At 47.6% G+C, this 17,337-nt stretch overlaps 1 protein-coding gene across 1 annotated transcript in view; it reads right to left on the reverse strand.

Annotated features, from left to right (window-relative positions):
• CSMD2 (CUB and Sushi multiple domains 2) overlaps positions 1 to 17,337 on the reverse strand; it is a 542,149-nt gene that overhangs the window by 175,968 nt on the left and 348,844 nt on the right. The window contains exons 19-22 of the mRNA XM_044997694.1: positions 15,716 to 15,904; positions 14,524 to 14,640; positions 5,888 to 6,103; positions 4,232 to 4,420 (exon numbers count right to left, since the gene is read on the reverse strand). Coding sequence (XP_044853629.1) covers positions 4,232 to 4,420; positions 5,888 to 6,103; positions 14,524 to 14,640; positions 15,716 to 15,904 — 711 coding nt within the window. The remainder of the gene's footprint in view (positions 1 to 4,231; positions 4,421 to 5,887; positions 6,104 to 14,523; positions 14,641 to 15,715; positions 15,905 to 17,337) is intronic.

Genomic DNA, 17,337 nt, shown 5'->3' on the forward strand with positions numbered 1-17,337 from the left:
TCTGTCTTGTCTATTTAGATTGTAAGCCTTTCTAGGCAAGGTTTGTCTCGTATTATGTGTCTATACAGCACATGGCACAACAAGGCCTTGATTTTGGTTGGGGGTCCTGAGTGTTACTGGAAAACAACACAACAACAGCAGCACTTGAGAAAATGAGGCACAGAGGAATTCCTAAGCCTGATTTTCTGGGGTCCTGAGCAATCACAGCTTCTACGGACTCCCAAAGGAAGCTGTGAGCATTCAGCGCCTCTGAAAATCAAGCTGTTAGTGGCTTGTCTAATAGTGAGCCTGTGGAGGAGGTATCTATAGAACCTGGGAGTCCTACTTCCTAGTCCTGTGCAGAGCAAGTCTGGAATTTTCCTTGCAAAATGCTGATTTATGAAAACTGAATTGGTTTGCGGGAAAGGGTCAGTTCTGATGAGCCTCCCAATTCGAAAATTTGAACAAAGTTTTGAAATTGTCAAAATATCCCTACTGACTTTTTCTAAACAAAAAAAAATATTTGGGGGTTTGAAACGACTTTTTGTTTATTTTTTTGTTAACGTATGCTAAGAGAAAAGTAAAAAATAATTTTTAAAAGGTGAAAAGCAAAAGCAAACATTTTGAACCTGCTGAAATGACACATTTTGACTGACCCAATTTAAAAAAAAAAGGACTATCAGTCTGTCGGTTGGTGAAAATCTTTGAAATTTTGACTTTTCAGTCCAATTCAGAACAGTAAAAAAAATGTTAAATCTCAAACCTTCTCACAATCCGAGAAAACCATTTCCCACCCAGATCTAGTCCCGCCCTCTCACCATAAACCACAGCCCTTTTCTTAGCGAGCCTATCACTACACAATACCCAGAACATTATCATTAGTTCCTTGATCCCACCTACTCTTTGCCACACCAGCAGCTGTTTCAGCATTGCATCAAGAAGGCTGCTGCGAAGACTCACCACGGCAAAGAATTGGCCTTAGCAGGCTGCAGTGAAATCACATTGGCTTTTGTTATAATCTAATGCACGTGGCTTTCAAAGTGACTTTTCTGCCACCAGAATTAAAAAGAACCTTTCATTTACACATGCAATCTATTGTACAAAGCAATTTAAGAGCCTGAAGATGTGATGGTTTCAAGATTCTGTATATCAGATACCATTAAGCAGCTATGTTCCCTCCCTGCTTGCACCTTTGAATATATTTCAGAGCATTAACAATCATCCCAGCTGGCGTTCACCCTAGAACAAAGCACCTCCACCGCCGCCGTATCTTCAGCTATGTCACAAGGAATTCACCGGAGACTCTCCGACGGAATTGATCAGGCAAATATTGATTCAGACGCCTGCACACCTGCTAGGTAGCTTTCCCCTGTGTGTTAAGTCTGTACCTTCGCAAGGGCACCAGCTTCTGTGCTCCCCACCTCTTCTGATCACTGAAGCGACTCTGTGACTTGGCCGGCCTTATGGTTAGTGAGGTCCCAAGATCCCAGCGAGGGCGGTAAGTCAAGCAAGGCACTGCCTTCCCTCTTTGACCCTGCTACTGGGGGTGGGGGGATGAAGTTCTGGCAGGGGCTTGATTTTTCCTCCTCTCCAAACCTACTACCGGAGAGCGAGATAGGGCAGAGCCTCCAAGGGAAATGGGGCCTACAAAAGAGTGTTGCTCTAAGTAGCCACTCGCTTTGCTTTACTTGTGTCTAAGAACCGCCAGGCCTCTTTTGCATCACTCATGGTGATCCATTTGCAGCATCTCTCTCCAAAGCTAGTAAGGCACAGGCAGGCTCCTAAGGGAGCCAGCAGCGTAAGAGCAGGTGGATAACACTGAGAACAGACTGACGTAAAGCTGGTGTCCGTGCAGAAGAGAGGACCAAATACAGGCTGAATAAGGAAGCATTTGTTCAAGGCAATGTGTGAAAGCTGGTACCAAACCCTTCCCCTGTAAAGGAAAAAGCTGGGCACGGCTATCACGATCTTCCCTGAGCATTGAAGGCCCCAAGGGCATCCTGAGACATTTACAGAAACCACAGAGCCCCCTGAGCAACTCAGGATGAAGTCGATATGGATATGTGACTAGCGAAGTGTCCTATTACTTCCCTCACCTCCTATTAGAGGGTGCGATTAACACTAACTAGGGATAAGACTGAGAGGGGACAGGATAACAATTTTCAAGTACATACAAGGTTGTTACAAGGGGGAGGGAGAAATTCTTCTTCTTAACCTTTGGGATAGGACAAGAAGCAATGGGCTTAAATTGCAGCCAGGGCAGTTTAGGTTGGACATTAGGGAAAACTTCCTAACTGTCAGGGTGGTTAAACGCTGGAATAAATTGCCCAGGGAGGTGGTGGAATCTCCATCACTGGAGATTTTCAAGAGCAGGTTAGACAAACACCTGTCAGGGATGGTCTAGATAATACTTAGTCCTGCCATGAGTGCAGGGGACTGGACTAGATACCTCTTGAGATCCCTTCCAGTCCCATGATTCTATAAAAGCTCAGAGGGTCGAAGAGCTACTAGGTCTTACGCATTTGCCATAGGACGGTGACGCCTCTTGGGCAGCCCCAGTTTTCAGCGAGAGGGTTGGCCAGGTCCGCTGGGCTCCTATCTGTCCGTTCTATTTCCCTTAACCGTAGCCTGGGGAGCACTTGGTCAGAGTGCAGCGGGCTGGTTCTCCATGGTGCTTACGCCTCTTTCAAAGAGGTGGTGCTAGCCTAGCCAAAGGAACCGTGTTATGTCATTCAAGCAAATATCCATGGGGAACGTCTGGAGAAATTTGCTCAGTTGTAACTGCTGACCCTAGTCTCCCTCACAAAAAGTATTTCAGCGCTTAGTTCTTTACAGGAAAAGGCTGTTGCATGCACTCTGCAAACACGTAAAGTAGTAGCAGGTGATGGAAGATCAGGCATAAAATTCCGGACTGTATTCTTTCACACAAGGCTAACACACAGAGTTGAGAATCTGATCACCAGCATCCTGGACCTAGTCACCCAAACACCAGAGTTCCCTGCAAACCATCAGACAGTAAATTTGATCCATTATTATAAAACCAACATGTTAATTTAAAACCAGGAGTAAACTGGATAAGTGGAAGCCATTATGTTTGCTTAGCGCTGATGTCTGTGGATCGAATTTAAAGCGGTGTTATGACTCCTTTTGATTTCTATTTCCCTGATTAGCTTTCCCTGCCACCTGATTACTATGCGTGCCCCGGAATGGGTACTTGTCATGGCAGGATGATGTGACCTTGTGACTGGGACATTAAGCAGTGCTAGGAAATGGATTCAGCATGACAGGACTCCGCTGCAGACGGCAAAGACAGCCTTGCTCTCAGTGGGATGCCCTCTCTGCGTCAGCCGCAACAGGTTACTCACATTTATAGACAGACTCGAAATGGCAGGATTTGCTGGACTGGAAGTGGCGGGATAAATGGATCCGGGATTATCTCTAAAGCCGAGGGCTCTCAAACGACATGCAGCCCACTGGTGTTCGGCGAAGGACTTGCTCATGGTCTGCAGGGAGCTGGCTGATAACCCAGGGCGGGCTGTTTATTTCTAACGGTCAGATTGCGTTACATGTAAAAATACTGCCCTAGGATCACTCCGCTATGTAAATAATTGCTGTTGGTGCCACAGAGATGATATGCAATGGCCAATGGGAGGAGAAGGTGGCGGTGGTGGAGGCTGGTTATTGGGTGGTAAAGGAGGGGCCAATGGAAAGAAGAGGTGGGGGGATGCTGGGCAAAGGGAGGGGAGGGCAGGGGCCAATGGGAGGATGAGGTGGGGAGTGGGCCATGGGAGGAGGTTGTGGGTGGGGCAATGGGGGCGGGGCAATGGGAGAAGGTTGGGGGCGGGGCATAGGAAGGGCAGGGCGGAGCATAGGAAGGGCAGTGTTTTCCAGGAGACAATCTTTGCATGAACTCCTGGTCCGCTCGCTTGTGGACATCTCCTCTGAAGTCCCCCATACCCCATGTTTCCATGTGCTCTGGGACTCGGTGGAAAGGGTATCGTTTTCTAGCCATCTTCACAAGACTTTTCATCAGGGATGCAGCCCCCCCCCATACCTTATGATTTACCTGCTGCTCCGTGGACCATCTCCAGAGCAGCCGCTCGTCCCCTCTCCTCCCCACCCACACGGCGCGCACAAAGACGCGGCCCCGGGGTGGGGGGGAATGCCGCACGCCACCGGCACACGCCCCTGCCCGTTTCACATTACGATAGAATACAATGACCAAGCAAAATGAAAGCACATGACCACCTACCAACACACCTTGGCAGAGGCGAACTCCACACACGCCGTCTACCCCCCAGGCAGGTGATGCGCGACACGCCCTCCAGCCGGTACCCGGGGAAGCAGGAGAAGGTCAGCACGTCCCCCACGCCGAAGTGCAGGCCCTTCCGGATGCTGTAGGCCGGGACCTCGGGCTCGTCGCAGGGCTCCAGGTCGTACTCTAAGAAGGGGTATGAGGACGTTGGATTAGGGGGGGACTCATCAGGCTCCCCTCCCCCACTCGCAAGGAGCTACAGAAATGATTCACTGATGACAGAAGTGCTCAGTGTTTTGATTGCAGCCTGGGTGTAATTCATGCCGAGGCAAAGGGGCCAGCACCAGGCCAGCACAAGACGCAAGTTACCCCTGTTTTGAAGGTTTAGGTGGGAGTTTCATCCTAAGGGAGCAGTCAACGGCGCTCTAGATTTAACCCGACACTGGGCCTCATTCTCCATCACTGACACCAGATTAATGTGAGTGCACAGCAACACCAATGGTACCAAGTCAGAATGATGACATTTTCTTCTCCGCATGCTCCACTGAGACGAATAGAAGTTGAGGTGCTCAGCATCAGGCCCAAGCAGTTTCAGAGCTCTCCATCCCTTGATGCCCTCTCCTAGGCTCCAGAGTGCCTGCTTCTATCAACAACACTTTTATTACAGCATCTTGAGCAAAGAAATGTACCGTTCCAGCTTCCCAGCAATGCCATCAGGCTAATCTAAAGGCTGAGGCTTTGCAAGACAGGTATTCTCTCTAAGATCAACCAAAGCCAGCTGCAGAGGCTGGGTCACTGGATGAGCTGCTTGATGAAGTGCCCTGGGCATATGAGCAGGGCACAGGACCAATGTACAAGGAGACCAGCCAGGCGACAGGAGTGACTAGCTATGCTCCTTTCTCCAAAGAGTCCAGATTGCTTAGAGTCTCTTTCTAAGGCATCCCATCTGCCACAGCTTCCTGGGCTGAGATTGGAACTGCTGTGCCCTAGCAGTGATTCTGATTTAGTATGCCGGGAATGGGGATATTTGGAGCAAGGAGGGCTGGCAAACCCACAGGAAACGAGAGAGGAAACTGGGTTCCCAGGAACAGAGGAGAAAACAAAAAGCCAGTTGGGAGGGGATGATAAATACCAGTGCAGAGGGATTTAATTTCAGCAGATTTAGTCCACTGGCTGATGCCATGCAAGAATGAAGAAATATAATTACACAGGTACATTTTTATTAATGTTGTACTTGCATGGATCAGAAGACATGGAATAAAATAAAAAAAGTGAAATATCCCTTAAAATTCCTGATTTAAAATGAAGAATGTCTGGATGGATACTGGTCCCTGTCTAGGTATCCTAGGAGCTATGGTAATACAAATAAAATTAATAATCATCATCATCAGATGGCTCAGGGGAATAGGCCTTTTATACTTGGTCATCGGTTCAATCTTGGCTCAGGTCACCCTGATTGCAAATTAGACAGCAGCCAGGACTGAAAGATCATGCAGAGAGGGACCCTGTAGAAGTCCTCGAACCACTTCAGTTCAGGGCTCAGGTGCATCAGTGGCGTGAATGTGGCTAGGCAAAGGCTTGATCTCCGAGGCACTCAGCCTGGCACTTCCCACCAGCACTCAATTCGTGACAAGAATCAGTCTTTGCTCTTACCCGAGAAGGTGATGTTGAATCCCTCATAGGACATGGAGAAGTCCGAGAAGAAGCGGATCTGAGCGGAGAAGTTCCCAAAGAGCCCGGCACTGAGTGGGGGAGGCAGGCGGGACCCGGTGAGCTGTTTCAGCGGCTGGGCGAAGCTGCCATTTTCGGTGATGAGCAGATAGTCGTGGCCGCTCTCCAGATGGAAGGTGTGAAAGGTGAAGAACACACCTGCGGGGAAGAGAAGGGAGGAGCCTAGCTGAACAGGTGTTTCTACAGTGCAGCCTTCTCCCCAAAATAGCAGTTCAACACCCGCCTCCCAGAAAAAAGGAGACTGAAAAGATTGGGAGCGTTTACTTTAGAGAGGCGAGAAACAGGCAAAGAACAGGAGAGACCTAGGTGCCACCAATGCCTAAGGCTCCTACAACAGCAGTGAATGGATGAGGTGAGATATACCCAGATGATCACAGCAGGTGATCCCATGCCCCATGCTGCAGAGCAAGACGGAAAAACTAATAGGGGTCAGGAAGATGCTTTCCCTGGAGGCGGGTTATGCCAAATCTGCAGGGTTTCCCGCACCTTCCTCTGAAGTAGCTGGTATTAGTCCCTGCGAGTGACAGGATGCTGAATTAGATAGACCCTGGCCTTATCTGGTATGGCGAGACCTATGAGCATGAAAGATTCTGCACTCTCATCCTGACAGCGTACGGCCAAAAGAGAAATTAAAACTGAACCAACAACAACTACTGAAGCCAGCCGAAGAAAGAAAAGCTCTCCCCTCTTCCCCCTCAAAAACCTAGGTTTCCATAGTTTGAGCAATGAAGCTGGAAGGCTTTGACCTGGCCACATTTGTTAAGTATTTAGAGGCAGCAATGGATTTTTTAAACATCTCCCTCACACCTACACACTCGCAAAAACAGCTACTATTTCTAATTTCCACAGAGGCCTCCAGCTGGGTGATTTCCACGCTGGCATTCAAACACAATTAGAAACCCTTCGTTTATGAAAAAAGCCCTGCTGCAAAAATGGCAGCAGCAGCTTTTGTGGAGACAGGAAAGGCGAGGTCCTATATCCTCTGCCACATAAACCATCCAATGAAGTTAAGAGGCTAAAGCAGGGGTCGGCAACCTTTCAGAAGTGGTGTCTTCTGAAGCCGAGTCTTCATTTATTTATTTTATAAATTGAAGGTTTTGGGTGCCAGTAATACATTTTAACGTTTTTAGAAGGTCTCTTTCTATAAGCCTACAATATATAACTCAACTATCGTTAAGTATCAGAGGGGGAGCCGTGTTAGTCTGGATCTGTAAAAAGCAGCAAAGAGTCCTGTGGCACCTTAAAGACTAACAGATGTATTGGAGCATGAGCTTTCGTGGGTGAATACCCACTTCGTCAACTATTGTTGTATGTAAAGTAAATAAGGTTTTTAAAATCTTAAGAAGCTTCATTTAAAATTAAATTAAAATGCAGAACCCGCCGGACCCGTGGCCAGGACTCGGGCAGTGAGAGTGCCACTGAAAATCAGCTTGTGTGCCGCCTTTGGCACACATGCCATAGGTTGCCTACCCCTGGGCTAAAGAAACATCAAGCAACAAATAAACCCCTTTTGCTACAGTTTCTTTCATCCAAAGACCTCAATGCACTTGCCAAACATTAAGGACCAGACTGTGATAGCCAACCTCATGTTGACTTTTCCTTTATACTAGGCATACACTGAAATCAGTGAGGCTACTGGTGGATTAAATCACTACTCAATCTGGATTCTAATCAGTTACAGTTGAACTGTAATCCCCTTTAGTGACACAAGTAGCGCCCAGTGGCACAACAAAGGTATTTCATTAAAAAACCCTAATTGACAATGGATGAATTGTCAGACTGGATCAGGTCTGATGTCCATCTAGTTCTGTCTCTGACAGTGGCCAGCACCAGATGTGTCAAAGGAAGGTGCAAGAACTCCACATAGTAGCAGATGCAGGATAATCTGGTTCCTACGTGAAGTCTCGTCCTGATTTCTAACAATTCAAAATGGGGTAAAGCCCTGAAGTTCTGGATATTAAGAACATAACATAAGAGCAGCCATACTGGGTCAGACCAAAGGTCCATCTAGATCACACGAGGGGAGTAGCTACCAGTGCTGGGAGCATGTTTTCACCCTCCTGAGTGAGAAAGTTGCAGCACTGTAAAGTGGCCGTGTAGACAAGGCTATAACCTTTAATAGTGGAGCCTGTTAACAGCTCTATAACTAAAGCCATAGGGCTGACTACAGACTCATTTCAAAGAATTTGCAATTCTGACTTCACCTTTCCTCTGGTCTGAAATTTACTGCAGCACAATTTACAATTTACTGTCAGCCTGAAAGCAAATTTCTTTTTACCAAATCAGGGGGAAAAGAAATCATTTTGGTCACTCAGAAGTTATCAGATTAAAAACAAAAAATGTTTTTTTCAGACTTAAGTATCTTAAAAATTAAACTCTTTTTAAACTGAAATTTTACAGCCCATTAGTCCGTAATGTAAATTAGTGCCTTTGGGCATGTAAAAAAAGCCATTACAACAACACAGCTGCTTCTTTTAGAAAACGAGTGTATTGCTCACATGCAATAAGCAGAGCAAAATTTCAGAAAGATCTGGGAGCAGATGACTCATGAAATTGGTATTTGTGCTGCAGAGTATTTCACTGCTAGTTTAGCGGTCTAGCTGACTAGGAGTCAGAAGATTTCAGTTCCCTTTCCAGCTCTGTCACTGAGTTGCAATATCCTCCACTGCTCTGTGTCTCGGTTTTCCCTTCTGTAAAATGGGGATAATGATCCTGAGCTCCTTTGTAAAGTGCTTGGGATCCACAGATGAAAAGAAGCTAAGTGTTATTTTCAACTCAGAACACAGCAGGAAGAAGGACTAAAAGTTACCACACAACAGCTGTTCTGTGGCCTATCAGAAGAATTGGTGTTCCTCAGACCAGCTCCGGCGGGAAATCATTAATGCAGTTGGCTTCAACTGGCATAATGTTTGGCAGTCTCAACACAGCGGCTCAGAAATAAATAAATGGGCATCAGGGTCAGACTAGGAAGGGGGGGAGGGAGAGGCGGTGCTCTGCCAGACTCCACCCACAAAATGAGCCCTGCCCCCGCATCAGAGTTACTAAATGAGACTATGATTGTGTTTGCTGCTTGGCACTGCTGAGGTCCCTGGGTATGGCTCCCCTTCGGACGGAAAGAATATGCCCATAAGCTCTGCTGGACAATTTAGGCTTGGATTTTAATTGACTAGATGGGGGGAAAATAAGGGTTGGCATCTCCCAAATGCGATGCTTTTGTAAATTGCACCCATCTGTGACAACTCTCCCCCCATATCAATAAACTATCATTGGGCATCTGAGTTAACCCCTCACTGAGGTGCATGGCGCAGCTCACTCTTCTCTGAGCTACTCTTCCAGTCTCTTTGAAGACTCATCTCTGCCTCAGTCACACTCGAGCCATATTTTAAGTTTTCTTTGCAACCATCACAGCTAGAGATCAACTTTTTTTTTTAAATTGCAAACTGAAATTCTGGAGAATAAGGCTGCATCTTCAGGGACAGGCTGGTATGGCATATGGGTGTGTTCCTGCTGGTTTTAAGCTCTGATGGGCTTAGGAAGTCAACCTGCCCTCGTAGAGAGACTGTCCCGCCCAATCTTGAACAGCCTTGGCTTTCAGGAATCATGGCAGCATGCTGAATGTCCTTGGAGAAGCAAGGGCGAGCCTTATAGAAGGAAGAATGACAAAGACAACAATGGGAATTGTGCCTGTTTGACGCTAAGACTCAGTTACTTTTCACTTATCAGAGGGGGAGCCGTGTTAGTCTGGATCTGTAAAAGCAGCAAAGAGTCCTGTGCCACCTTATAGACTAACAGATGTATTGGAGCATGAGCTTTCGTGGGTTAATACCCACCTGCATCCGACGAAGTGGGTATTCACCCACAAAAGCTCATGCTCCAATACGTCTGTTAGTCTGTAAGGTGCCACAGGACTCTTTGCTGCTTCTACTTTTCACTGATGCTCACATGTATGGCTGGTGAAACAGAGCGAAAAAGATGCTCCACGTGGCCCAGGCTATAATTTAAATTAATGGGAGGAGAGGGCAAGGGACTAATCAGCTCTCTTCCTCCCCCAGCTGACCAATGAGTGGTCACAGCTGCTGGAGGGGAGGCGCCACGCCTTCATGCCTGCAAGTGCTCTCCCCAATTCACCTGGGGCCACCGCCAATCTCTGCTGGCCCCACCAAGCCCCACCCCCAACTTAGGGGGGGGTAGCATTAGCGCCAATGTAAAATAACGGTATAACCTGGATTATGAAAGAGGCTCTGATAGGGCAATTTGTTTGAAGATGCATTATAAAACAAGGGTTATAGAATTCCATGGCACGACAGAAGGGCTAAGTTTGGACTTGCCTGGGGTGAGGGACAGTGTTTCGTTTCAAAGGGGATGTGTGTGTTGGGGGGGGAGACAGTGATCAGAGATGGTGAGATCCTTGATGTTCAGACTAGAAAGTATCACCCCTGCGAGAGATCGGCAGATCAAGGCTATGGCAGCAGATGTGAGCAGGCAGACGGAGAGTCTAGGTAAGCCCCAGGCAATGTCTGCGTGAAAGTGAGCCCGCCCCACAGGAGAGGAGGTGGGATCGATATGTCACTGAAAAATCATCCATAATAAATATTTCATTGGGTTCAGTGCAAAGCAAAGAGCCCGTCCCAGGGACTGCAGAGGGAAAAAGGGAAGGATTGTGCCCTCGGGGGCACCGTGCACAGTGGAGAGATGAGAAGGGAACAGGCAAGTGTGCTTGCAAAGCAGGAGGGAGGCCAGAGCCACTACTCTGGCAATGAAATTAAGAGTTTATTGCTGGTGAGAGGCCAGACTGACAGGTCCTGCAGAGGACACTTGTGGGAGTTTGGCACAAACCAGGGCAAGGCAAACTGCCTTGGTGCTGTGCCGCTGCCCTGAGTTAGGAGTGGCAGCTCAGAGGGAGTAGGTGGCAGTTCTCTCTCTCTGGACCATGAAATCCAAAGGGGGTCCTGTCTCCATTTGAAAATGTTTAGGGGTCCGCAAGTGAAAAAAAGGTTGAAAACCAGTGATCTAAAGGATGGGGCTTAGCAGGGAGGGTGCATTTAGGAACATTCAGAATAATATGCAGACCGGGGCACATTTTATAATCTGGGGGTGCTGTGAGAATGGCGGGACAAATTCCTCTCACACAGTTAGAAATGGCAAGTTGTGCTAGACTATCCGTCACTGGAAAGGTCACTTTCCACGGAGTTGCTATACAGTCTCAGTTTTGACTTGTGACCTGTGGGGATCAGGCTGATCTCATGTATAAGACCTGGCCATTCTGTAGCTATCAGTGCACACGGCCTTAAACTCCTCCTAGCCTACATCAGAAAACGTCTCTCCCACTCAAGCTGCTTTTTGAAAGACAACATGGAAATAACAACAAAATGTCAGTCACGCATTAGGAAGCCCAGTTGCAAAGAGATGGCAAACACGCTATGGAACCCGGGAAAAGATCCCTCACTTCAGCATCTCATCAGAAGCTGAACCACCCCCTGAAGGACCCAGTAAATATCCAAGCAGAAGCCACTGCAAAGCTCCAGCAAGTACAGTTTGTTGTGTCTCCAATGTGAGCAATCCCCATGCAAGATGGCACAACAATCTCCAACAGATTCAGAACCCGGCGGCTGGAAACTCCATCTGTTCCCGGCCACAAGTGCTGCCAATCCAACAATGGGACAATGGAAGCTGTGTCAGGTCCACAATATTGGTACAGAAGAGGATGCTGGACTGAAATGCACTGGCAGAGCTGAGTATGCGGGGGGTCAAAGCCTGGAACAGCAAGACGATACTGCAGGTCTGGGCCGGGTTGCATTGGCGGAGCTGTGAGGAAGCTCAGTACTAGAGTGAGGTATGGACTGAGATATGCTGTAAGAGCCGTGTGGTGTAGGCCCAGGACTGGAGCAGTAAGGTGCAGTGCAATTCTGAATGGAGATGCTTCAGTAGAGCTCAGTGTGAGCGGCCCGAATCTGGAAGAGCATGGGGTGCTGCAAGTCCAAACTGAGCTGGCATTGGTCAAGAAGTGAGCATTGCAAAGGGGACCTCATCCCATGCTTGTGGTCAATGCTGCTCACACCAGAGTGGTTAATGTTCTGACTTTAATGAGCACCAAATTCAACTGCAATGTTAGAGAACAGAGAATTAAGAGATGAGGATGTAACAATAGACAACATTCTGCAATAAGGGGGTGGTGGTACTGAAGTCAGTGAGGCTACATGGGAATAACTAGGAGTAGAATTTGCCCCAATTTCTGCAAGCCTCTTCACTTCCCACCAACCCAAATTCATCCCATCTCAATCTCTGTTACTTTCACCTGGGGTCAATCAGCTCCATTGCCTCTTACTGTAGGTAGGACAGAGGTTGCCGAATGGGGCGGGGAGATCTCCGTGTAATGCATTATTCTGCAATTTAATGCAGTAAAGCCTAGCAAAAACAGATCATTAAGAAATCGTGCACAGCTTCAATAGAAACAGAATGTATATACAGCACATCACATCCAGCCTCTGGCTACATTCTGTCGCCTTTCACAAAATCATTAGATAAAAGGAAAACTTCAGGCACGCTCCCCTTTCCTTGTGCCGGTAAATAAATGCGGCTTGTCTGAACTCCAGGAGCAAGGAGGGAGTGGACTCCTTTCCCACCCAACTCTAGTTCGGTTCCATGTTCCCCTGATTTCCCCCACCAACACAGCAGCATGGCCACTGCATGCCTAACCCAGGCAGCTGCAGAAATACAGGAATGGTGACTCAGCGGGGCACAGAGGCAGAGTCCCAAACTGCTGAGTCATAACCCTGACAAGCAAAGTGCCTTTGAATGCAGACAGCAGGCTGGGGCAAGGAGAGAGATCCCACTGCTGGCTGGTATTTATTTCCAGCAGGTTGCTGGTAATTAGCATTGGTGGAAGAATCCTAGCAAAGGAAAAAGGGGAATAACCCCCACCCCCAACACATACATAGTAACACAGTCTCTCTTCCCTCTGGCCCAGAGGCCGTTTTTACACTTTATATTTTCCCATCAGTGCTCGGATACAATTATGGACACAGTGCTGGGGGGGGGGGTTACGTGAATTTTAACTGTGAGCCAGATTTTCCAATGAGCTCAGGCTCCCGTGTGCATTGCTGAACCGGTTGTAGCAATGGTAAGATGCTTTAGGAGAATTAAAAAAAGAAAGATTAGTAGAGACACAACGCCACTGTTTGAAAATGCAGCTTGTCTTGGGCAAGAGATATTCCTTTGTTCGGGGGTGGGGAACACATCCACCCTCTGCATTACCTCTTATGAGAGGGTGTCAGGTCTCTGTATTGTGCATTAGCTTAGCAACAGGCTAATGCAATGTCTCTCATCAGAAGAGCTGATTCCAGGGCAGAGTGGATTAATGAAGAGTGGATTGGCACTGCTCAACAGGACACTTTTCCCAGCACGTGAAGGCTCCCGTAACGCCCTGTGCTTTTCACTGACAAGGTTATATGCTTTAATAAAAATGGGTCTTGCAAACTTGGCTGATGCTAGCTCTCATATGCTGCTACCTGGTATAAACAGAGGGACATGGTTATATAAGGGATATAACACCCCCCCACACACACACACCCTTAATCCAGGTTGTTTTAGGAAGAAACTTCCCAGTGAGCCAGAGCAGCATGGGTATCAAATCTAACCTCATTTCCCGTAAGATGCTGTCACAAAGTCAACCTAAGCTTGGAGGTAGCTCCTTGCACACTGGAGCCAGGAACCTGGGGGGCCTAACTCCTGGTCTCCATGTCAATAAAAGGCAGAAGAGTGAACATATGTGATGGAATAACCGAGTATTAAGCCGCCGGACCACGATAATACTTTGTATGCATGCAGTGGTTTTCATTCGAGGATCCCAACATGCTTTCAAAAGGTGACTCTGGTTTTTTGCTCTAGATTGACAGGTTGGGAAGCAGCAGCATTGGACTAATTTGCCCAAGGTCATGCAATGATTCAGTGGCAGAGCTAGCAGTAGAACCCAGGAGTCCTGACTACCAGTCCCTTTTTGTAAACACCAGATGTCATTGGTGTCTTTTCTGTAATGGCGATATCACTTCTGAGCAGACATGGGTCTAGGATGTGCTGCAAGGGCACTGAGAATGATTTCACTTCCTTACACAGATGGACCTGAGCAGTACAGTTCAGCAAAAAGGACTGGACCCAGGCCCCTCTATAATGAGGATCTGTTCAGATATGGCATTCTGCTTCAGGCCATATGGAAGACCAGTACCAGCGGTAAAGTTTAGTTATGGATTGGGACTTCACCAAAGCTTGCAGAGATTGGATGTGAGGGTTTGGGTCCTTCTACCTATGTTATTATGCCAGTTCCCCATTCCAGAGGAAAGATGAGGTACTTCTGAGAAAGCCTTGGTTGCATTACCCAACCCTCAGTGTCATTCCCATATCACTTTTTCGAGGACTGATGGGAAACAACACACCCTGGCTATTTTTGGGTTGCCCTTGTCTCTTCTGCAAGCCAACCATCATGTTTACCTGGGACGCTGTCCCCCCTACTACCCCGCAACATGGCCTCTTTTCAAAACCACCCTAATCTAAAGGGGTCTCACCTTTGCCGTGAGAAGTTTCTATCACCCAGGTGCAGTTCAAGTTGTTGGGGTAGAAATCAGGAAAGCCTGGGGATAAGATGGTGCCGTTGGAGCTGCGGATGTAACCTCCACAGAGCGCTGCAAAAATCAAATGTGCTAAAATCAGACAAGCCAACAGAGCGACTATGAAAAAGGAGAAGAGCTAGAGAGATCTGGGCAGGGATATTTAGGACAGAAAAGGCTCTTCTTCCCTGCCCCTTGGGGTCAACGTGATTAAATCCACACTAAGTACAAAGGAAATACTTCCCTGTGTGGCATGTAGCAGTCAGCCTATGGTACCCACTGAAGAAGGGGACCCATGCTGGCTACAGTGGATGACTAATTTTATGACCAGTGATACTACCCATGGTTACAGCTAATCAGAACTCCTGCATCAGGGCATACACTTGATTATTGCACAGGTCAGGGAAAATAACCCTCCCCATTCCCTATGCATAGCTTTGCACTGTGGCCAATTGCATTTTATGCGCCTTCATTTTCTTGCATCACCTGCACTCTGGGCATTGCCAGAGACAGAATGCCAGAGCCAATGGACCAGTGGCCAAGGATTGAATAGGCCACGGAGATTAAACTACCTGTTTGCTCTCCAAGAAACTGTCCCAGATCAGAATGGGTGCACATTTGGGGGCAGTATGGGGGAAAGCGCTCTGCTGCTGTAACTTTTCTGTGTATCAACAGAGACCTTTGTTGTCCAGATCTGTAGATTGGACACCTGTAATGCAAACTAAATTCACCCTAAAACCCACCACCACCAGCCCCTCCAATAAACCACAGACATTCAGAAGGATATTTATTCTTGGTGAACACCAACATGCCTCCCTCCCAGGGGAAACGCTGCTTGTGAAATCACAAATAAGATTCACGGAGTTGGTGCTGTTAGAAACTCAACAGTCCCTTCCCCGGGCCCCTCCAGTAAAGTGGTAGCTACAGTGAAAACTGGAGACACCACAGCATCATGCTCATTGCCCAGGATACCTGAGGTACTGCAGTATCCCAGTCACTGCAGAATTTTAATGGTACTGATTGTACATAAAGGCCAGTTTGCAGTACTTTGTGCTTCAGCCATGTGATTCACATCAGCTCTACACAGGATGCTGAGAATTCACCACTCTTGGGTTCCCCTCCTCCAGATGTTCTTTTCCAAAACCCTTACCCTCGCAGCTGGGCAGAGGCCTGCTCCACTGGAAGTTGGGCTCACACTCCAGGGCCTCTCCGTCGCTCAGGGTGTAGCCCGAATCACAGCTGAACGTCACTAGAGCTCCTACGTAGAAATCATTCCCATGGCGCTGTCCATTTACGGGGATCCCGGGGTCCAAACAATGGTCTGACTGGAGCTTCACAGCTGCAGCAAAGAAACCATCAGAGATTTAAAGGGAGCAACTAGATCCCTCTGCATCCCCTAACCAGAAGGTGGCTGCATGGGGAGGAGGAATTTTATCATGAACTTTTAAATCACGCTTGTGCTATCTGAGAAACGTGCACAAGATCTGGGCTGGCCCCAGTTCTGCTCCCCATACCTGGATCATCCCTGGGCTGGGAAGCACTCGGACAGCATGGTGTTCACTGCTTGGAATGGGTAGGTTTGGGGTCACTCAGCTGTTCAGGAGTGGCAGTGAAAGTGTGGGGCAGGATACCAAGGACTGGTGGGGAACAGAGCTATCTCCACCAGAGTTCTGACAGTGACTGCAGCAGGGCTGAAGATTGCCCTTGAATATCCCACGGCAATGACTGGTGCTGCTCCTAGTGGAGGGGCTTCAGCTGGATCCCTCTCAATTTAAACAGGAAGCAGCAGGCGGCTGGGTTTCTCTCTTCAGGTCCTTGGACTATGGAATTTGCTCCCACTTTGGAACACCAGAGCCTACAGCCCTTACCCTTCCAGGCATGCAGCAAAGCTCCTCAACTGAGCAAAGGGGACGGTGGGGGGGGGAGCTTTGTTGAAGGAGATGATGGTTGACAAGTGTTGTCATTATCAACATCATTGTGGGGTGATTATTCTGGACCATATGGTCCCAGATGAATAGCAAACATATTTCTTGCTTTTGTTGAGTTCGTTCATAGTTTGTTGCTGGATATAATTTACCTCTGTATGTGAGATGTATTTATTTATCTATGCGAACACCCACATATTTTATATCTATGTATGTAGACAGATAGACAGACTGATAAACAGACACACAAACACCATACAGCATAGCACTTAGAGCAACTGACAGGTGTTTTCTGAAGAGAGAAAACAAGAAAAAAAGACTGCCGCCGAAGTCAATAGAAGACGTATGAGTTGCATAGACAGTATCTGAGAACACAGCTTGTCCATAAACATGTGTTTCACTCAATCAAAGCATACACAGATGCCACTGCAATGGGCACGTTAATCAATGCAGGTAATGATAACCACCGAATAATAATCACAATGCTGAACAAAGACAAGTTCCTCTCTCTAGCCAAGCACTCTCCTCTGACTCCCATAAAATCACTCGAATGTCTGCAAGGACTGCGCTGTAATGGGTCGTTGACAAGCTGGGATTCTCACAGGCTGTTCTTCTGAGGTGCCACTGATTAGTCTCAAGGTGAGGGGATAACACAGAAAGAAGAAGTCGAATCTGCCTCCTTACGAAATAAATCTATTCTGAAGATGTTGTTTCGAGTTGTTGCAAACAACATAAAATAAATGCCCATAAAGATAATCATAATGCAGAGGCTGTTTTCAGATTGCAGCAGCGTGAGGTCCTCAAAACCCTTAAAGAGTAACAGCGCTAACTGCACAGCGGAATGGAG

The sequence above is a fragment of the Mauremys mutica genome, chromosome 23, assembly GCF_020497125.1.
Source record: "Mauremys mutica isolate MM-2020 ecotype Southern chromosome 23, ASM2049712v1, whole genome shotgun sequence".
NCBI classification, from domain to species: domain Eukaryota; kingdom Metazoa; phylum Chordata; order Testudines; family Geoemydidae; genus Mauremys; species Mauremys mutica.